Raw genomic sequence first — 22,939 nt, forward strand, 5'->3', positions numbered from 1 at the left:
ACTGACTCTCCCCGGGATGCGTGCTTTAATCAGACCCAGACCAATCCAGGGTGCAAGACAATGCACTAAAAAGAGCTATTGTAATTCACAGCAAAAAGCAAGTTCATCACTGAGCTTCGAATCAGCCCCAATTCCCCAAAAATTATAATATAGTTCGGTACCTTTGACGTAAAGTGCAGATTACAAACACTTTGTGCAATACTGATGAAACAGCAGCAAAGTGGAAGGTAATACATATACACGTCTATATAGACATCCATGCTTACATTACTTCTGCAAGCAATGTTGTTCTTTGTTAATAAAACCGTTGTCTTTATACTGTTCAAATTTTTTTTAAAATAATCCTCCACCATTCTTTGGATGTTGATAGCAGGATCAGGTGGAGTTACAGCAGAGGTGTCACTAATTCTGGTCACTTCTTTTACAGTAGACAAGAGCAGGGGCTAGATTTACTAAGAATTGAGTTTGGTGGAGGTAAACCGCCAACCACCACCGGCAGTTGAGTTGTCCAAATCACTGCCTTTAATATAGGGTGGTTTGAGGCTTCAATTTTAAAATGACAGGCGATGTATGGCGGATTGAAAAAGCTAAACTGCTGGAAGTTTTGTCCAAACCACCGGTGGTTTGGATGAAAACGGCCAACAAAACCGCCATCCAAAAGATAGGACAGTACAGATTTAATACCTCTTTCAGAATGGCTTGATAGCTCAAACATGCCAGAAAACGACCGTTTGAGCAAACCGACCATTAGTAAATCTAGCCCCAGATGTCAAAATATTGTGCTGAGTCATCATCATCATTTATTTATATAGCGCCACTAATTCCGCAGCGCTGTATAGAGAACCCATTCACATCAGTCCCTGCCCCACTGGAGCTTAGTCTAAATTCCCTAATATAGACACACATTCACACACAGACAGGGAGAGACTAGGGTCAATTTTGATAGCAGCCAATTAACCTACCTGTATATTTTTGGAGTGTGGGAGGAAACCGGAGCACCCGGAGGAAACCCACGCAAACACAGGGAGAACATACAAACTCCACACAGATAAGGCCATGGTTGGGAATTGAACTCATGACCCCAGTGCTGTGAGGCAGAGGTGCTAACCACTAGGTGCTAACCACGAGTCATCTGCATCATCAATGGGTCTCTTGGGAAAGCTAAGTTTTTTCCTAGCAGCAGTGGAGTGAAAAGCTGAAGGAGGAGACGCCGACCTGTCACGTAACATTTGAGCCGTCATCTTGCTCACCAGGAGCTCCTTGCATCTCTTCAGATCTGGGTCAGTTGGAAACATAGCTCTTAGACCTAGGATCAAGCACAGTCGCCAAAATTTAGTGATCCGATTTCAAATTTTGACATGTCTTGGATCATGGCGAAGCGAATAAAGTACTTGATCTACAAGTCCGACATACTTAGCGTAATTGCTTTGTTTCATCTCCTCCTTCAGTTTCTCAAGCTGCTTTTCCAAAAGTCTAATTAAGGGAATCACTTAACGCAAGCTAGCAGTGTCTGAACTCACTTCATAGGTGACTAATTTGAATGGTTTCAGCACCTTGCACAACACGGAAAGTATTCTCCACTGCGCTTCAGTAAAATACATCCCCCCTCCTTTTCCAGTGTCATGGCTTATGCATAAGTGTGGATGGCTTTTCGCTGTTCCTCCACCCGCAGAAGCATATACAGGGTGAAATTCCACCTTGTCACCACCTCTTGCTTCAGTTGCTGGCAGGGCAAATTAAATTGCTCTTGTAGCTGCTGCAATCTCCTACATGCTGTTGCCGAATGCCGGAAACTTCCAGATATTTTACGGGCCACAGCCAGCATCTCCTGCACGACCCTGTCATTTTTTAAAAAGCTCTGCACCTCCAAGTTTATTGTGTGAGCAAAACTGGAAAGTCGATGGAATTCACCCAGCTGTAATGCTCTCACACTATTGGTGGCGTTATCAGAAATGACATATCCTGAGGAGAGTCCAAGCGGGATAAGATATGTTGCAATGACATCCCTTAGTTTTTGTAACCAATTGTCAGCTGTATGCGAAGCCGGTGATACACCGAGTAGCCTGCCTCTGAAAAATGTGACGGACTTGGGTACATGCTGCTGCTGTTCCTGCTGGTGAAGGCGAATCACCAACCCAGGGGGCTGTCACAGTCATATAATCTTTAGTTTGTCAAGTTCTGCTTGTCCACATATCTGTGGTTAAGTGTACAATGGATAGAATGGCGTTTTGTAGCCCAATAATTATATTTTTACGAACCTTCTATTAGAGGTGAGAAATAGCTTTTCTAGTAAAAAGGTGTCGTGATGTAATTTGGTAATGGGGACACACGACTTCAAGTAACTGTCTAAAACCAGCTGCATTAATAGTGGATAGTAGACGCAGATCTAATACTAGCATAGCCGCCATGGCATCTGTGATCCGCTTTGCGACTGGGTGACAGCTTTCATACTTGCTTCCTCTTGCAAAGGATTGTTTACCAGTCAATTGTTGTAAACTACTAGTAGTCTTCTTCTTGGTCTGCTTCTGGGATGAAGATTCACCCCCAGCAGCAACAGCAGCGGGAATAACGCTCAAGAATTCTTCTGAGGAATCCAGGATAGTTGAGGAGTCATCTAGCCTTAGCAACTTCGATGCAGGACTAACTCTGATCGCCACTGAGGATATTGATGAGGACGGTGTTGTGGGTGTAGATTGCAAGTGTCGGGATCTAGCTGAGAGAAGGGACCTAGCTGATGTTATTTTTTTAGCATAAATTTCTGATTTTGCCAACAACTCTGCCATGAACTCGCTTCAAATGGCGTAATATGAATGAGGTTCCTAGATGGTTAAGGTCCCTATCTCTACAGACGGTGGCTTTACAAGCACTAAAAATGGCTAGACAACCGTTGTCAGGATTTGGGCAAAAATAATTCCACACATAAGAGGTGGATTTTTTGGTCTTATGCCCAGGCATGACAATGGCCTTCTTATCACATGCAAGGATGCTTCCACTGGTGCAGGACTTACACAAACAACATCATCCTCATCAAAATTCTCATTAGCGCCCTCGTCAGCTACACAAATATCCCCCTCATCCTGTTGCAATTCCAAAGTGGCATCCTCAATTGGTGTATCACCGGCTACAGTTGGGCTGTTCATGTGCACACATCAGCAGAAATGCTGAAAGGGGCCTTTTTTATGGATACACGATCAGAAAGGTCAGGATTACATTTAGCACTCGTGGATAGACTCTCCTCAGGGATTTGTGTCATTTCTGAATGTGAACATACATTTTCCTCTAATGCCTTAGTTTTCTTCCAGCTCTGCTTTTACACGTAAAAGTATTTGGACACCACTTTTGGAGTCCGAATGACAAGTTCTTGCTTGGTCATGACTGACCTTACAAGAAGATGCCTCAGTGACAGTTGCAGAACTCGTACTAAGAGAAAGGTGAAGGCCTCATTCTTTCCTTGTCACTGCGTTTGTAGAATGGCATGTTGGCAATTTTATTTTTTTCTGCAGATAACTTTGCCTGGATTACAGGTCTTTTTCTTGACCAACGTAAAAGGTGTTTTTTTTACATTTTTTTCCCCCTTGACTTACAAACACAATAAGCTTTACCAGATGACGTACAGGGATTACTATCATTATGACTGGTGGCAGCAGCTGCTTGGTTCTCCTGGTCTTCTGTGTACTGTTTGGAATCCATTTTGATAACAGTACAATGTGACTGCAGATTAAGAACAACACTGCCAGCCCTATTATTTGTATTTCTGCAATGGCAATTAGCAATGGAGCTCTCCGCTTTGGGTATTACCTATATAACACTGTACAATTTGACTGCAGATTTAGACCAAGACTGCCAGCACTATTATATGTATTTCAGCAATGACAATTAGCAATGGAGCTCTCCTGAATGTCACTGGAGACTTTGAAGAACACTGCTACCCCTCCTCTTTCTTTTCTACCTATGACACTGCCCAACTGCACTAGAAACTGCCAAGAACTGTGCTATCCCTTCTGTATCCCTGTGAAATGGCGCTGGATCGCCACAGAGGGCGGTACTTGTAGAATTCAAACTCTCGAGATCCGACGACGTAACAATGACATTTTGCCTCGTTTTCAATTCCAAGGACGTGCTAAAGTACCGAGCCAGCTCAGCTCGGGACTCGGGTCTGCTAAGTTCGGGTGTGTTCGGTTTTTGGGGAACCGAGCCTGAGCATCTCTAGTTACAATCTACATAAATAGGTAACTGGTATTGAAATAAATATTGGAATGTTTCAATCTAACCCCCCATAAACATGATTGCTCTTCTTTTTTTTTTTTTGAGGATTCTAGCTACATTTACGAGACGATTACCAGAACAGTTAGATTATGTTTCCATACAAAGGATGACCCTGAGAGACATCTCCGTTCAATACCCGACTTCACCTGGCACTGTAGTCAGCACCTGATGACAGAACTACACAATAGACCAGACATTCACGTTCCCATTGATGTGCTCACACCTGATATTAACTGTGCTACAGTGTATAAAACAGCAGAGATGGGGTTAGTCTCTTCAAATACTGGGACACGGCCATGGTTAATTAATAAACAAAATCATAACTGCAGGACAGGTGTTTGGAAAAAGTACACAGATATTCCCAAATAAAACAAACGAGGCATTCATTGATGTGGAACTAGGGCACCAGACTTGTGTCAAGGTAAATACACCCTTAACCACTATAGAAATTGAAACATTTAACAGCAGCAACAGGTCAAGGGAGAGCTTTCCACAGGTGCAGGTGTAATGACCTTTGAGAAGGTAGTAGGTAAGTGAACTTTAGCAGCTGCTAGCTAATTACATGTCCTGTGGCCCAATGTATGTCATATACACAAATCAGCCTTTATCTCAGAAAGGGGAACACACTCTAAGTCACAAAAATGTACCGAAATCTGATCCATTCCAACACGGATTGTAGAATTACGGACTAACACAGGCGCCTGAACTAGACATATACTGATTTGGGGATTAGGTAAAAGCAGGAACTGCCAGAATGCCGGGGAACACTGGAATGAGTCAGCGTACTACAGCGCCCTCTGCACTGTGTGTAGTGTATATACACACACACACACAATATATATATGTGGAATAGTTGTTCCACATATTACAGAGAACATATCTGTGTAGCAATGCACTATATGGGAGAGAAAACACATCAAGCTTCACTCAAGCCACCAAGCAGCAGAGGGCGCTGCAGGGAGCCAAATCATTCCAGCAATTCCAGTGTTCACCGCACCCATTGATTTGGTCTCAATAAATGCCAAATCACACTGCTGTCATAATAAACTTAGATGAACAAGCTTTAAGTCCTATAGCCGACACCCTTTGGCCCAATCTTTGGGAGTTCTCAGTCCTGCAATTTACTGCAGGTAAAGGTATAAAGGCAAATGACAGTTTGCAATTGAAGTCTCACCACACAGTATTCAATACTCAATGGGTAGATGCAGAACCATTGCCTCAAGAATACAAGTAGGACATGGAACATTCCTGGCAAAGTGATACATACTGGTTCAGCCCACAAAGTGGCTGCTTCAACTGTGGGTATGTGACAAGTCCACTTGTACAAGTGGTTTAACCACTTAGAACAACCACCTTCTGTTTAAACAAATGTCATTAGTGCCATTGTTATTTTTCTCCTTCCATCCATGGTCTCGTCATTCTTTCTCTGCTCCACAACGACCACCCGAAACCTACAAATGTTGTCTGTAAGGGATCTGTTTACGCTTCTTACTTTGGAGCAGCATTGGGACAATGGTTGGTCAGTGCCGTATCCAACAGTCCAACAGAAACATTTCTAGAGGATCCATATTATTCTCACATTCAAAGGTATCAACTTGCTGAAATTCCCACATACCCCATTCTACCACTGATCAGACAGTACGTGGCCTCCACAGAACTATACAATCTGGGTGTATACACCTGTGTCCCAGACACGGCTCCACTGTCTCTCTGCAATATGCCAAAATGTAACAGCATTTTATAGTGGAATAAAAACTACATTTATACTATCACCTGTAGTACATTATAGTGCAGTATGATAGGTGATAACCTGTCACATGGCGTCTATGCTCCTGTAGGCAGAGTTGAATTGAACAAGTATGGTCAATGCTGAATATCTCACTAAAGGTGCCTAAAAGGCATAGGGAACGCTATAAATATATCTTATAATGGTATCATTTTTGCATTGGCCGATGGCGGACTTGCCCATGCACTGCTCTCCCCTAATTCCTGAAGAGAGTATAGGACAGTGTTTCTCAACTCCAGTCCTCAGGACCCACTAACAGTGCAGGATTGCCAGGTGACCAGTGAAATAATTATACCACCTGCTACACTGTGTCAGTCAGTAATGAATACACCTGTGCTCCAGCAAGGAGATATGGAAAACATGTACTGCTAGGGGGTCCTGAGGACTGGAGTTGAGAAACACTGGTATAGGACATGTAGGTTATCACAGCATAATCCGGCTGCATTTAGACCAACCCAGTATAGGAGCAAAGATGAGTACTAGTGATTTATGTGTGTAAAAATGTAACTATACAAACAAGGAAATGTAGTGTAAAGAACACACCGAGGCCTCGTCTCCATGTTGCCGCGTTGTGAATAGTTCTACAATATACCTGCAACTGTTTAAAAGCACACAGCCCTTATTTTTTTAAAAAAATACCAAATTACATTGATTTAAAATCCATGCTCTCTGTACATTCTGTGAACGAGCCTGCTACAAACAGCGGTCACACAGGCTCTTTGAAGCACCGCCATGGTCCTCACCTTTTCAGGCAAGACCTCCTCCTATGAGTGCAAAAATGTCCTGCCCCACCTGACTGCACCCATCCCTCCTTCCAAACTGCCGATAGCACTTTATTATTAGACGTTTGTTTAGAGGGGGGCAAAGGGGGCCACCGATCACAAACCATGGCTGCCCGCTCAGTGTAAATAAGACCAGTGTCTGCCGCAGACAGGTTTGTACCAAAGAAAATTTAACATTTAATTTCCTGCATCATTTTTCATTCCAAGTTATCTCCTAATGTACAGATTTCCAGATTTTTATTTGGGCACATTTTCTGTACTTCAATTTAGTATTGAGTGGGTTTAATAAGTTACATTGCTTTATTTATTCCTATTTGAGTCTGGCACGGCTCCTGACCGAGCAGGTGCTCCATAGGCTTGAATAAGTCCAGTGTTGCGCTCCTTTCTCCTTCTGCTCCGATGTCGATGTTCCACCTTTGTGATCCTCCTATCCACATAAATGACAGGACAGTAGTGATGACCTGGGGGATGGGGTGATGCTGGACTTAAGGTAAGTAGAATTATGCACACCACCGTTGCCCATAGAGCCAGCTCGCTGGTGCCGCCTCTGCACACTACCATATCCAAGTGTCCTACACCCAAACTAAATTATACAATGAGGGTAGAGTTCTAAAATGTTCATAAGGTTTAACTACTCCTCTACTGTGTCTGAGCCTCTTATTATTCAGAAAACAGACACAGAAAATCCTCAGAGAACACAAGTATATGATATTAATTTGTTACAATAATTTTCTAGTGTCCCCTCACGCCTCTTAGATCGTAAGCTCACTCGGGCAGGGCCATCTATACCTGCTGCTTCAGGTCACTGTATGTCATATGTTTGTATGACAGCCTTTAATGTACAACGCTAATGATGTCAGTACTTTATAAAGGATATCATATCCTGTATTACAAATGTGTAAAGGAAAATGTTCAGAAAATTTCTTTCATAAAAGTCTTACTGTAAAGCAACCTGTAGAACACTTCTCTTCACAGTCTCTCCTTAAATCCTTTAATTTGTATAATTACCCTGTATTGTTTGACATGGCGTGGGAAACCGCTCCTCACTAATGGGCCAGCTATTAACCTTTCCCTTGCAGCGTTACCTTTTATGGACAAATAGATTCCAGTAGGGTCGTCTTATGGCAATAACGCCCCGTATGGGAGCAACGGACTAACCTATGGGGTGCTATAGTGAAATGAAAAAAAGAGAAACAATGATTTGTATATATTTCTCAGGCAAGAAAATCCAACCCAGACTTCCTATTAAATACCAAATAAAACATTTACATGACCATATATCATTAAACTGGGAGCAGCTGGAGATTGCTTTAGGAAAATCAGTATTGTGAGTTAAAGGAGAACGCTCCTTAAATCTAACATTTTTGTTTTGTTGAGAGGTCATAAGATAAAAAAAAAATGGTGACCTCATCGAATTATCCTGTTGCTCTACCAACGCAATGGGTTCTCTCTTCAATTGGGCCATGTGGCTGGCCAAATCCACCATTCATCTCTTGTGTGATGTGGCCAGATTAGGCTGGGTACACCCTACAGAAATTTCTCCTGATGAGATATCATTTATGATTTTACCAACAACAACTGGGGAAAAAAAAAAGTCCTGATCAGCAGCCGATTCATGTGTACACTCTATAGACATTTTACACGATTACCTTCAGATCTGTGTTCTTCATCTGTCATAACCATCGGGCAGAAAGATGGCGACTCTGCACACTCCATAGAGATCTATGGACACTGCTGGTCGTGAGTGTGTACACATTGCAGAGTTGGAACGACATTCCATTGTTGAACGAGATTTTTAGTCCGTTTATAAATTCAATTGAAACAATACGATGAGCTTTGGAACGATAATTGTTCATCGTTGGAGCGTACACACTAACGAGATATCAGACCTAACGGTTGTTTATCATATGATTGACCCGATAATCAACTGAAAACCCTGTATTGTGTAACCAGCCTTACTTTGGCTTAAATGCAGCCTGTAAGATGATTACAGAGATGTCATCTTTGACTGTACTTTGTCATTTCAATAGGATCATCATCGGACATTGGCTATCTTGAGGAAATATCAGATTGGTTTCCAATTTTCTTTCCACGAAAACACTAGTTCCCAATCTGACCGTGGCCTTATTTAATCTAATAATATATCAAAAATATGTTTATAGTAACAAGACACCAGTTGAATAATAATAAAAAAAGGACACAACAGAATATACACCAGTAACAGACTTTTTTTTCCATTTCTGAGGCATTAAATATACACAATATATACATCTGGATTTAATATATACTTCATAAGGATTTTGCATTTTTTCCCCCACCCCCCCAACTCCAAGCACGCCCGACACAAAAATAAAATCGATCCCAAACTGGGGCATAAAAACAGACCTAAAAATAATATAACTAAAATTAAAATAAGGACAAGATACCTGTCCAACGGAGAAATGGCGCATAACTCCCCATAAACCCCCCTCTCCCTCCCCACGTGGCACAGGCTGGATAACCATTCCATAGGAAATATTTATCATATATAGTCTATACACACATCCAGGACTGTACAGCAGTGTTGTGCTTGCAAGCAGCACACCACGAGCATGCTATGAGCATAGAGAAGGGAACAGAAGCCATTTAGAGAGAAGAAAATATAAATAAAAATAAAACAACATTTTCTGGCCCTGTCTGGGAACAATGACGCAAATTTAATTATTATATTTATTTGTCATACCTATAAAAACTGCTTAACCTACCTCTGCTAGAACTGACCTGGATTGTATCGCACGACAAGGCCGGAACCACTCCCGTCTCACATTTGTGAGGAGAAAAAAACCTCCATTGGGTCTTTAATTCATGAAACTTGGATTAAAATGTACTTCAGTTCTCTTTTGTAGCAAGAATATATATTTTTTTTGTATTATAATCTCTGCAGAAGGTTTATGGTAGACAAAAAAAAAAAAAAGGCACCTCCCACAGGACACCCTGAGAATTACTACTACATTTCATAAAACGTTTATCAGTAATTGTGGACAAATGGTAATGACCAATGTACTTTAGTGACCCAGCGTGTCTGCCATGTCTACAGATCAATTGCCAGATTATAGATCACGGTGGCAGCATTTATGTATATAGTTTGGCGGCAATCATTAAGATTTTGTGCAAGAACATTTACTAAGGTACTGATTTTTAGACACAAATTAAACTCTTGTTTTACTAGTTAGGAAAATGTAATGCATTTGTATATAAAGTTAATTATTCAGGAGGAAGACAAAACTAGAAATTTTAGGTGACAAAATGGAAACCTACTGGTATAGACTTGGAATTTGCCATCTTTTACTCAGCTTAATAATACCATAAACGTTTAAAAATATTACACATACATTTTATGGTATGCTCCTTAAAACTTGTTTATGATAATGACATAGCCATTTTATAGTTACATATGTAAGTCATAGCTCTGTCAAATAGTCTATGGTTATTGCCCAACACGTTAGGTGGATTAAAATGGTGTCTCAATAAAGAGGATATTTTAATAGTTGAAAATACTACTACTTGATTAATGGAAAGCAATGTTTCTGTCAGGGATATACTCTAAACAGGAGTGTTTAAAATTTTAGCTCTTCCAAAAACCGTTTGCAAAAGCTAAAAATCAGATATCACATATTCCTGTCAAAATAAGTCTGCTCCACTAGAGATCTGTAAACAATGGCATTGATGTGCTCTATAAAAGGCACAGTATATTGGAATTCACTGGTCACTAAATATTCTGGGAAAACTTGCAGATGACAACAATGTCATCACATTTAAAAGGCATTCACTAGATCACAGAAATCTGTCTATTCTTCCTGTACGATGGCTTGAAGCAAAGCAGGATTATTCATTTATAACTAAATGCTTGAGAATAAAGATAAAATATTTGCAGAAGAAATAAAAAAATGGAGCGTCTATAAAAATTGGCATTTTGTAACAAATCCACATTTGCATGCAAATGGTGCATGCAGTTTCTTGCATTGAAAGGTTCAATTAGAGCTTTGAGGAAGCATTTAGTATTAAAGATTAGTTGGATCTTAGGACTATATCTTTTTTTTTAATATACATACACATATATATATGTATATACATATATATACATACACATATATATATGTATATACATATATATACATACACATATATATATGTATATACATATATATATACATACACATATGTATATGTATATACATATATATACATACACATATGTATATGTATATACATATATATACATACACACACATATATATATATATTTATTTCTAATGGACTCTTCAGGGTAATTTGGTAATATAATTTAAATAGTTATTAATATAATGTGCCCCATTTAATGTATTTTGGCTTGAGGACTTTTCAGAGTTGAGACAGGAGTTTAGGGAGATGGACTTCACCAACCTACAGGAGGAAGACAGGTCACAGAACAGATTCTGGTATCATTGTGGTTTTCATATCCCTTACTCTGTTCACATATATATGGTGTGTAAATAAATATATTTCTGGAATTTCATACCCCCCCTTCAGCTAGCTGCCATTTCACATTCATTATATTGGGTGGGTCACGGTGAATATCTGGTACACATATAGGTGTTCGTTACTTTATATGCGAAAATTCTGGCAAGCCCAAAACACAGATTTGAAAATGTTACAAAAGGCTCATTCCTATAGAAACAATTCTTATTTGACAGAACATCAATTCTAAATGTGTATTCCTTCATAACTATTGCACAAACTTGTATACAAGTAGTGTACAATACAAAAGATGAATAGTTTAATTTTACTCACTATTTGATATAAATCAACATGGTATAAAGCCACTATTGTGCCTGTAAATCTTGTATTTAAAAAAATAATCACTTATGGCAGAAAAAAAATTGATTTGTTCCGGTTTCCACTAAACACAAAAACATAAATATTTAGTAAAAGGTCCATTTGTGTTGCTTTGCTTTTGGTGAATAGACACAGCGATCCCTTTGAAAGGGATAGTATAATTCAGTGATCTAATAACGATGATTATAGTGCTTGGTACCCGCAAGAATCTATTTCGAATTTCTCTTTCGAAGCTCAGTGCAGAAGCTATACATGCCGTTGCATATAATAGGCTGGAAAGAAGGAATGCATTTCAGATGTATATACCTGTATGGAAGATTTAAAGTGGACCCCATTGTCTACACGTAGAAAAGGCCGCCATTGTTCTGTACATCAACTCACAAGGAAGTAGTTTCATTAATGAGGCACGGGGGTACAAGGTGCCTCATGCCTCACTTTCTAGTGAATAGCAAGTCTAAATATTGGTTCAACTCACAAAATAGCAGCCTCTTCCATGTGCGGATAATGGGTCCAGTTTAAGTGAATCTGGTTCAGATGTGTGCTGCTGGGGTAATTGAATGCAATGCTTGTCTGTGCCTGCACTGTGATACCCTACTGGTCTTCCTGAAAAATCTTCACATCAAAGAAGATCTCTTAAAAACTGAAGCAGGCATACTACCTCGTACAAACTATTATATAGAGCTCTGTATGTAGTTTTGTTAAGAGAGCAGTGGCTGCTTAATGATTGTGCGGTATAGGATGGGCACAGGAGTTGCCCAAAATGTCTTTTTGTTGTTGCTATATACACTTTTTCTTAATGCTATTGAAGGGGATCCATCCTTGCATCATTTAGTGGTTTATACCCTTGACTACACATATACAGGGAGTGTTTAACAATAATTCATCATTTATAACACAAAATAGAGAGCTCCTTTTTTGACACAATGCATGGATGGCACTGGATTGGGTGAACAGGGCACGCCTCCCAAGTCGAAATAACTGGAGTGAAGCAGTGGCTTTCCAATGCTCCACAGCCCATTCTGTAACTAGAGCCAGATGCCCATCACTCCTCACATTCATAGGCCCCTATAGCAATAGCAGCGGAGTCGGGGTTGACCCATTAGTCTCACTATCTCTCCAATACACAAGCATACTCTTTCCTCACATAAAAACACCTTGCAGGGTGCATTGATCTATTCACAAGATAGCAAGGCAATCTCTACATCACTCCCTAGCAAGACTATACAAACGGCTCTGGGATATTACTTTTCATTAAATTTCAACTGTCCTCCCAGGAGGGCCCTTTCAGCTGGGCGAGCCTGGAGCCACCACCCAACGTAAGAGGACTTCCGTGCAGAGAAGAAAATGGAAGGGTGATGCATATATTAGGACTGAGGGCTTTGTACGTCTCCTCTGCAAATGGCATAAAGAGTCCCAGTGAGTGAGTATAGCGTTCGCTGTGGCTCTGTCCCGGTGAGTGCCGAGGACTGTTGATGTAGATGGGGAAGGAACAGCAGGGACCCTTCATCCAGTTCCCCACGTGCATGCTGTTCCCTCACTATAGGTCCTGCATCTGTTGAACGTGTACTTGCCCCCAACATAAACAGGGGGTTCCGCCGGCTTCTCACACTACCGTACTGATTCTGTTAACTGGCTTCTGTTTCGGGTTGCCTTGGGCAGTATTTGTCCCCATAGGGTGATGGGAAGCATGCTGGGGCAGTGGGGACGTTGGGGGCAGAGGGGAGTGTGGCGTGAGAGGGGTATGAGGTGTATGAGGCGTATGTGGAGATGGAGGGGGAAGAGGCGGATAAGATGGATGTGGCGGGATGGGCGACAGGGGTGAGCAGGGAGACTGGTTGTGCTGCATGGGATGCTGCGGGTTATACTGAGACTGTGGAGGGCGCTGTTGCTGAGGAGGCATTTGAGAAGGGTGGTGGCTAAACACAAAGTGCTTGGGTGGTTGCTTCTGCATGGAGTGCTGGGTCTGATGCATGTGCTGGGGATAGGTGTGCGTCATGGCATGCTGGGGCACAGAACCATACATGGGTAAGGGGGACTGAGGCTGGTTTGAAGGGTGCCTGCCGTGCAGGGTGTATTGTGGGTGTGGTGAGCTGGGGGTCAAGGGGGGCCCTCCTACAGCTGGTCTCTTCTGCTGGCCTGGACGCTGCAACGTAAACTGAGCCGAGGACGGGGGCACGTGATAGCGATGAGAAGGTGGCGGGGGAGGTTGGTGCTGCTGCTGGGGAGGCGCAGAGGATGGGGGCGGCTGGGAGTGATACGGTGGCGGAGGCTGAGCCAGCACTCCCTGACTGTGGCAGTACTGGGCATGAAGAGCCTGGATTTTGGATGGTCCGTCGATTCCTGGCGGTGTGTGAGGGTGAGGCGGCAACGAGGCTGGAGGCAAGTTCTGGAAGGGACCCTTTCCTCTCTTGCTTCCAAACAGAGAGCCCAGGAAAGAGGAAGAATTGGATGCTGGTCTGGGAGCCTTGTACTCCTCAGGAGGCGGCGGTGGTGGAACAGGAAGCCGCTGGTGAGGACGAGGGCTGCTAATGATAGATCCCTGGGACAAGAAACACAAAGACGTAAGAATGATGCCAACATTATTACCTATTACAGCGGCATGCATGGCTAACCCCCCTCCCCCAACCTTATATAAGGGTTATAGAGTACAACATCAAAAGGTGCAAAGGACATTAAGCAGCAGCTATCCCTCTAACCCCACAACACGGAGCAGCGGCTGGGTGGGAGGAGAATCTAACACACACAGTAGCAGTCACATGCAATCAAAACTCAACACTTACTTCAATAGTGCTGTCCAGAGATCCTGCGCTGTTACGCCTCCCTCTCTTACCTAAGCACCAAGTTAGTAACAAGCAAGCATTAAGGAGCAGGAGGAAGTAAAAGGGGAAAACGATGGATGAAGGGATGAAAGAAATGGAGAGAACAAGGAACTAACTGCGAGATACAGATATATGAGGGCAGATGCATTCATATGTAAGCGAGAAGACACCGGGTGGAAACAGACAAATGTAGAAAACAGTGAGAAAATGTAGAGAATAAAAAAAGAGAATAAAAGGAAATTTTGTGTGTGCTGCCTGCATACACAGTATCCTTTTACACCCAAAGAGATTGCAAGCTGTTGAGCGACTGCTGCAAGCTACATATCTGCCCACGCAGCCACTATGACTTGTCTGTCATGAAGTCATGTTTCCACTAGGTGGCAGCAAATCTCTAACTGTTCCCCCATAAACACCAAGATGCATCTCAAACACTAATAGGAGATTCCAGCGGACTAACATTGGACTAGAGTGCGCTTGGATTATACATCAAATATAAAATCACAGCATCAGCACTGTCAGCCATGTACAACCAGGGCCCATTATTAAGCTCTTTCAACAAGATTAATGCTACTATAGCAGCAAAAGACATGCGAGTCTCAATTCTGCATGGCTTGCAAAACGGTTCTCTCCCCATGCTCCCAGGGCCGGCCATAGAAATCCATTCATATATAACCCGCCTCCCCACCTGCAAACTATTAACTACTTCTAGTCTTTGCAGCGCAGGATTCCATAGATAGCCTAAAAGGGAGCGGTCTCTAATATAGAAGTCTTTACCATTTTACCCAAGGCATCAATGTATGTAACTAAATATTCTATCTATAACACAGTTTGTCCACTGTGTGAGTTAATGAGTAGGGGGGCAGTGTGGAATGACAGCACAAATGTAATTTAGTATATGGTATGCATAATGCTTTAAATTGTGGAAGACCCTTTGCTTGGAAAACCAAGTCCTACGCATCTCGGATCACAGATTTCATATCTAACAACAGATATGCTTTTTCCTATGAGTCCTCGAATATTTTTTAATGCCATTTTTTCAAGAACAATACAATCTCCCTATCTCTCCACCTGCCACCTACACAAAGTGGGCTCATGAGAATGCACTTTGGGTATCAGTGATGTCACCGATTCCTAGTGAATGGACAGTTACCAGTGCCTCTCTGATGTTGTAAGCTCCTAGTGAATTGATAAGGCTGCAACCAATCAGATTCTAGCTATCTTTTAGTAGGATGCGCTAGATAATGAAAGCTAGAATCTGATTGGTTGTTGGGCAACACGTCCACTTAGGATATTATGCTTTATTCTTAGATGACAAAAAGACAAGCAATACAATGGGTCCGATCACTGCATAACTGAATGGTTTTGCTGTTATTTCTTAATACATAAAAGTGAATTTTAGATTTGTTTTGTAACTGACTGAGCTTCCTTTTGGAAGAAGAGAAGAGTAAATACATTTTTATTTTATGGGCATTATACAGTGAAAAAAACAGCATAAGTAGTTATAAAAAATAAATAAAACAAAATCACTTTCTATTATTTTTCCCCTAGTTATCTTTACACAATTAGTGGTATGCCATATATTGGTTTATAAATCCGCCATATCTTCCAAATATAATCATCTCAAATACAGTATGTGTACTTCTGGCAAGAGATGACACTCTTATAGGATATGCGCACAGAGGGCTATTTTTACCATTTTGATTAAGCTGCTCTGAGATTAAAGTTACAGTTGATATAATAGTGTTAGGGAAGATGAGATTTGGACATCCCCTGCACTAGACAATACTGATAATGTCACAGTGATGTCACTGGGCTGGGCAGCACGGTGGCTTAGTGGTTAGCACTTCTGCCTCACAGCACTGGGGTCATGAGTTCAATTCCCGACCATGGCCTTATCTGTGTGCAGTTTATATGTTCTCACCGTGTTTGCGTGGGTTTCCTCCCACACTCCAAAAACATACTAGTAGGATAATTGGCTGGTGACAAAATTAAAACTAGTGTATGTGTCAGGAAAGTGTTAGACTGTAAGCTTCCTATGGGGTAGGGACTTATGTGAATGTCAAAAATCCTCTGTACAGCGCTGCGGAATTGGTGGTGCAATATAAAAAAAAAAATGATGATCTTCAAGCAATCACAGAATCTGTCCCTTTCTGCCTACACCCTGGACTGCAGGTCCATTAGCTGTCATTACAGCCTGACACTAACCCACCCCCTCCCCCCCAAGAACTAGGATTGCTTTAATGATGTAGAAGGGCTGTGGGCAGTTAGGATGTTAAGTAGGATCTAAGACCTCATCATACCAGACCATTCAGCATGATGTGGATGGAACTGGCTAGCACGCTAATAGCAGCCAGCGCTGTAGCCCTGGAGGGGAGCAGAAGGCTGGTTGGCATGCAATTAGCATACTGAGAGCGCTTCTAACGGTCCCTCTCCTGGGAGAAGTGGGTAGTGCTCAAATTCTTATACGTTGCGATTTACTCACAGTTGCAATCTCTTGATACTTATTAAGAAAATAGCTGTTTAAGTCAAGACGTCCGTTTCAATAAATCTGATTAATTCCGGCTAAACTGCAAACCTGACAAGAAATCACAGATGACGCATCTGAAGCCTGTATTACTATCAGTCTATCATGGCACATGCAATCACCTATGGTTAACGTGAAGGGACGCTGGGCATGTGGAAACGACCTTTTAGCCATCTCCTATATGTAGTCAATAGATGACGATGAACAGTTCCAAGCCTTGGTTGGTATTAACTGAAAACATCATTGATCTATCTGGAGAGAACACAGTGTCCTCTTCTGGCTGCAGATATCAGGTCTGTACAATGTATCTGGGCATGGCATAGGCATGTTCATGTGTGATGGAGTGAAGGCTTATGGGTAGAAAGTGGACAGTACTTACCAACATCAGAGAGATCTCTTAGGGAGCTGCTCAGGGCACTTCTCTTCAGTCCTTCCCCAAGTGCATACGTGTCATCCAGACTTGGCCGGCCCAGAGTCCCATTCACCGTTTCCTTCATCCCAGGACCAGGGGAGGTGTTTGGGCGCATTACCCCTTTCTGCTTCTCTAGTTCGGCTAACGAAAGCAAATTTAAAATTGAAATAAAACTATTTTCATGTACTGATGGACTATCAAGGCACATAGATCAGTTTAGACTAACATGACATGTGTATGTAAAACTTCCAACTGTAGATTACAACATTAAATCTCATACTCACACTCTACTCTGTATTTCTCCATTTCCTGCACTTCTGCAATAGACTCTCGCAAATCGCTGGTGAACCTCAACCGGTCCTGAAGGCTTGGAGCATTGAAGATTATCAACACCTTCCTCTCACCACCAGGCACAGCGGAGAGCAATTTGATGCCATGCTGGTAATCTGTTAACCATAGTAAATAATTAAGATAAATAGTCAAAGAAAAGTCGTTGATGGTCATCATCAAACGGACTTATGGCCATTTAGGTCACACGCGTAGTAGTGGCACAATATTGCAGGCACAATGTGGAGCCAATGTGGTCTCGATGGTCAATTTGTCCAATTAAACCACAACATATGGCCAGTTTTAGTTGCACTCTAGAGCACTATACTTGGGTGAAAGTGGAAAAAGATCAACATAACACTGTTTTTTATGATAAACGATATCCTGAAAAATACAAGTCTACAAGACGAGCTTGAACTGGATTCAATAGTCCGTTAATATCCATATGTGTAGCTAGTCTACATGGAGACATGTATCGCTACTCACAAGAGTTCTGGAAGAGCTGCATCTGCATGTCCACAAGTGGAAAGGACTGCCGGAAGCTGTAGGTCACTAAAATCTTCTTCTTCTGGAAAATCTTTGTAACCTGAAGATTATGAGGAGAAGATACATTAGATTCTGTTTCCAGTATATAGACTCACTTACTCGCTAGCCAGACAAACCTTGACTCACCACCAAAAGATCATTGAAGAGGAAGACCTCCCGCTGGTGCAGACCCATCCTCTGCGGACGATTTGGATCTGGGACCTCGTAGAGTTGACAGCAGCAGACAAGACGTCGGTGTGGAAGAGACAGTACCTGTGGTGGGGAGAGAAAAGCAGTTGCGGGGATGAGAATATGAAAAGATAAAAAGGAAAATAAATATATACTTAAAAGGATATAGTAATAGAGAAAAAGAGTGAGCTGAGCGGTCTTCTCACCGGCTTCTTTCCAACAATCATCCTCTCCACCGCTTGCACCTGAGATACGTGATCATCGTTCGTTCTCAACTCTCGACCCTGGATCCTCTGGTATATTCCAACTAGCAAATCCCGGGGAATGTCCTCTCCGTTATCAACCCCTAGGACAAGGAAATAATTATTTTTGAGGAGAAACATAGAAAAATATCCTTGGTGACTACAAGAAAAAAACTTGTTGAAAAATGGTCCCCAAATTTTGTATTTAAATTCTAAGACTGTCAGAATCTCACACACGGACACATTTTTGGTCAATGATAAATGCATTTTATCTTTCACGTGACACGGAAGACAGTGGATTTATGGGGTAACTAAGTGAGCTTCTGGCAGCTTCAGAACACTTTTTGTTGGTTGGAGAAATATATAATTCTATGTTACAATATAATTTATTTTCTTCGAATGCAGATTTCAGAAACAATTAGATTAACAGTTGAACAGTATGAACAGATGCCATTTTGCACTCATAAGGGAACAACAGGGGGACTGTAAACCCTGGAGGTAGCGTCATGTTACCAGAGTCACAGTTTTCTTGATAAAAAAAAAAAAGGGAGTCCTGAATGAGACTAAAAAGGGAAAGGTGGACAAGAACGATGAATAAAGTGGTGATGGTTTAAGGGTAAAAATAAAAAAAAGTAAAGACTAAAGAGGTGGGAAACAATAGCGGATGTGGTTTGGGGATAGGGACAAAAGGAGAGAAATGAGAGTCGCTAACAGCAGCACAGAAGAATAAAAGTAAAAAAATATTGGCAGACGTTTATGAGAACAAGTAAACTACAGGCAGAAAAGGTGTTGCCCATAAGTCAGTTCGATTTTAGTGAAAGCAAATGTCCGATTGGTTCCGCTAGACATTATTATTTTACAACAACTTTAAACCCACATCCGCACTCTCTACAAAGTATCCTCTCTTACCCCGCAGATTCTTGATGAAGTCATCTAGTTTCATCTTGCGCTCCGGTTTCACGCTCGGACTGTACATGTCCGTGTTTAGCAGGATGATGGCAAACGCCAGTATAAAGATGGTGTCCGGGTTACGGAACTGGCGAACCAAGGCCGGATTGCACACACAGTAACGCTGACTGGGAACCATTGAAAGAGATTGCAGAAGTGTAAGTTGAGGACGTGACGACAGAGGTAAAACACAACATACAGGAATACTTAACGTGCCATAGCGGATTCACCTGAAAGCTTCAATCAGCCTTTCCACTTTCTGGGCCTCCCCCTGAACACGTATGTGAGCCTGGAACTTCCGTAGGGCGTCATCCAGATCCATGTTTGAGAAATCCATTTCGTCCACTACACAGCTAGAAACACAACCGGTGTGCATATTAAGAACAGTGGAACAGTGTACGCAACTGAGAAGCATATCCGACTGACAGACAGTAGACACACACACACACCAGAGACAACTACAGTACACAGACAATTTCTACTGTGTGATGTTCAGCTTACTGACCCCCCCCTTTTGTTACACAACCCCATCAAAGCTGGATGCTTCCATATTTTTTAAAAGGTCAATCTTCAATGTGATATCACCTGGGATTCCCTACTGAGGAGCAGGCCATGAGAAACCATGGATCTAATAGTGGTTGATATATTACTACTAGCTTTGTTATATATTAAGGGCCTGATTCATTAAGGATCTTAACTTGAGAAACTGCTTCTTTCAGTCTCCTGGACAAAGCCATGTTACAATGCAAGGGGTGCAAATTAATATTCTGTTTTGCACATAAATTAAATACTGACCGTTTTTTCATGTAGCACACAAATAAATACTTGATAGCTATTTTGTACACTGACATTTAAAGTTGATATTTGTGTGCTACATGAAAATACGGTCAGTATTTAATTTATGTGCAAAACAGAATACTAATTTGCACCCCTTGCATTGTAACATGGTTTTGTCCAGGAGACTGACAGAAGAAGTTTCTCAAGTTAAGATCCTTAACGAATAAGGCCGTAGATCTTTTAGTGCAGAACAGAAAGGCGACCTATCGGTAGTGTCCAATTTCTGTTCAAGGTCTCCTGTGCAAAAACGTGGACATCTAGTTGTAAACTAGCTGGGAAGGGGTTAAACTGACTAAAACTGTTACACAGCAATATTGTTAAAACAATATCTAGTCCTCGGGAAACAATGCAGTTTTTATCCCGGGCAATTTTCTGCTCTTTAACACACATGATCGATAACCCTATAACTGGCTATCATGCCAGGATTCTGTACTTCAAAACATCCTGATCCATCCCCGACAAGATGGCAACCTCATTAATTTGACACATGCTGCTCTACCACAAAATGGCAGGCCTCCAACTCATCCTTATCCTCTCACACAAGATGTCAAGAATCTTCATTCCAGCACAAGCTGTCCTCACACAGACAAAATGGCCGGACGCCTCCCTCTAGAATATTCCTTTATCACATGGACAAGAACATAAGCCAGCTTTTTCGTGCATGCAAAAGTTCAGGGGGCCTTACTCTAAAACATCCCGATTAAATTGTTTCTGGCGGTTTCCAAGGAACTCCCCAATCATCTGTCGGCTCAGTCCTTTCCTCTCAAGGATGAAGTGTGCTACCCCCACAGGAGTATCGGATAGGAATCCCCTCTCGATCAAGTACTGGATCCCTTTTTCTGGCTTCCTGCAGTCAAGAGGAACAAGAGATTGTATTTATTAAATAAACCAATACAGACATAAAAACTAAATGCACATCATTTTAATACCACTCCATTCTTAAGGCTCAATGGTTTTTTGATTCCATTGCTAATAGCTGTTCACAGGTGGTGATGTCCTGCAAATGATCAGACAAGTCCATTTGAACACTCATATTTGCTGTGCTCTAAATGGAATATAAGACACATCATGACCCAAGCATCCAGTTTTTTTGCACCTATGCCACATAATATAACACATTTAGGCACAGCATCTTTTCTTATTTAGATGGTTAAATATTTGAAGTGCAACCATAGAACCAGCTCAATTCTCCATGAGCAAATGTGGTAACTGCTGGATAATACACGGCAGTCCACTAAAGGGCACTAAAACTCAAATGCAAGGCAAACTTGTACATGACAAGCAGCCGATAGCTTGGAGCCAGAAGTCGGAGTCATAGGATCGGAACTTTAAACTTTTGAAGGCGGAGAAACATGTAAATGTACAAGTGCAATTTCATTGGACACCTGAACACTCTGAAACATTCCAACTATGTCAATTCTAATACTATTATTACCTTTCATATGATAGCTCTTCATAGATGTAATTTACTATGAAAATAATCCCAATGAATCACCACCATAAAACCATCACAACAGCGACAACTATACAATTAAATATAGATATATACACACACAATAAAGAAACATTATATACGATAAATGTAGAACAAAGGTACAAAGTATAGTAACAGATAAACACAATACTTGTCTGGAACAGATAGTTAAGTAACACAAATGCTGCTTTGCCGCCACTGATAATTCTACATCTTATCTGGCGGTCACAAAACGCGCTGGAAACACACACCAATCATCTGTGTACTAAAGCACCCAGTTCAGACGTGTTTCATGGTCGTGGTAATATCCCATACAGATCCCGCCAGACACCTCTGTGTAGGGAAACGGAAAGGACGTGGCTGTCCGAGGCTTAGGCTGAACTACCGCAGACTATATAGCAGTGATGGGCCACGTGTGGCCCTCCCACCAGTCACCTGCGGCCCCCAGCTGTCTCCTGCTTTATGGTCAGATTGTTTTCTTATCCACCTGTTTAAAATGCTGCTGATGTTATTACAGATAGGTACAGATTAAGGGTAAAGTGTGGTTGGGGGGCCTCCTGTGCGACCTCTGAAGTGTATCGGATTGCCTATCACTGCTATATGGGCACCATTATCGCAATGGAACGACGAGCGCACACTCATATAAAGACATAGGGGCACATTTATCAATATTCACATAAAGTGAAAAGTAGTTTTCAATCCTTATCGCAATGATAAGGATTGAACTACTTCTCACATTTATGTACAGCCCTGCACAGAAACAGCAGTTCCGAAAAACTGCTGTTTCAGTGATAAAAAAAATCATACTTACCCCCCTCTTCGGAAGCGCTGTCTTCGGGTCTTCTCTTCACTCTTCAATTGCGCATGTCCAGTTCCAAGAACTGGACATGCGCACACAGATCCCCTCTCTGTCTCTGCAACGATAGTTGCAGAGAGAGAGCGCTGAGTGACAGG

General features: G+C 41.8%; 1 protein-coding gene across 7 annotated transcripts in view; it reads right to left on the reverse strand.

The window, feature by feature from the left end:
• Positions 1 to 12,843: 12,843 nt before the first annotated feature.
• Positions 12,844 to 22,939, reverse strand: part of IQSEC2 (IQ motif and Sec7 domain ArfGEF 2) — a 128,451-nt gene continuing 118,355 nt past the window's right edge. For 6 of the 7 annotated variants that reach the window (XM_075185033.1, XM_075185039.1, XM_075185037.1 and 3 more), the window contains 10 exons: positions 21,197 to 21,358; positions 19,905 to 20,027; positions 19,636 to 19,802; positions 18,691 to 18,830; positions 18,443 to 18,568; positions 18,257 to 18,356; positions 17,728 to 17,889; positions 17,411 to 17,584; positions 14,469 to 14,518; positions 12,844 to 14,227 (listed from right to left, as the gene is read on the reverse strand). In XM_075185033.1, the coding sequence (XP_075041134.1) occupies positions 13,292 to 14,227; positions 14,469 to 14,518; positions 17,411 to 17,584; positions 17,728 to 17,889; positions 18,257 to 18,356; positions 18,443 to 18,568; positions 18,691 to 18,830; positions 19,636 to 19,802; positions 19,905 to 20,027; positions 21,197 to 21,358 (2,140 nt within the window). In that variant the 3' untranslated portion in view covers positions 12,844 to 13,291. The remainder of the gene's footprint in view (positions 14,228 to 14,468; positions 14,519 to 17,410; positions 17,585 to 17,727; positions 17,890 to 18,256; positions 18,357 to 18,442; positions 18,569 to 18,690; positions 18,831 to 19,635; positions 19,803 to 19,904; positions 20,028 to 21,196; positions 21,359 to 22,939) is intronic. The other variant, XM_075185040.1, reaches the window with a different exon arrangement.

Source organism: Mixophyes fleayi, chromosome 9 (genome assembly GCF_038048845.1).
Source record: "Mixophyes fleayi isolate aMixFle1 chromosome 9, aMixFle1.hap1, whole genome shotgun sequence".
Classification (NCBI taxonomy): Eukaryota; Metazoa; Chordata; class Amphibia; order Anura; family Limnodynastidae; genus Mixophyes; species Mixophyes fleayi.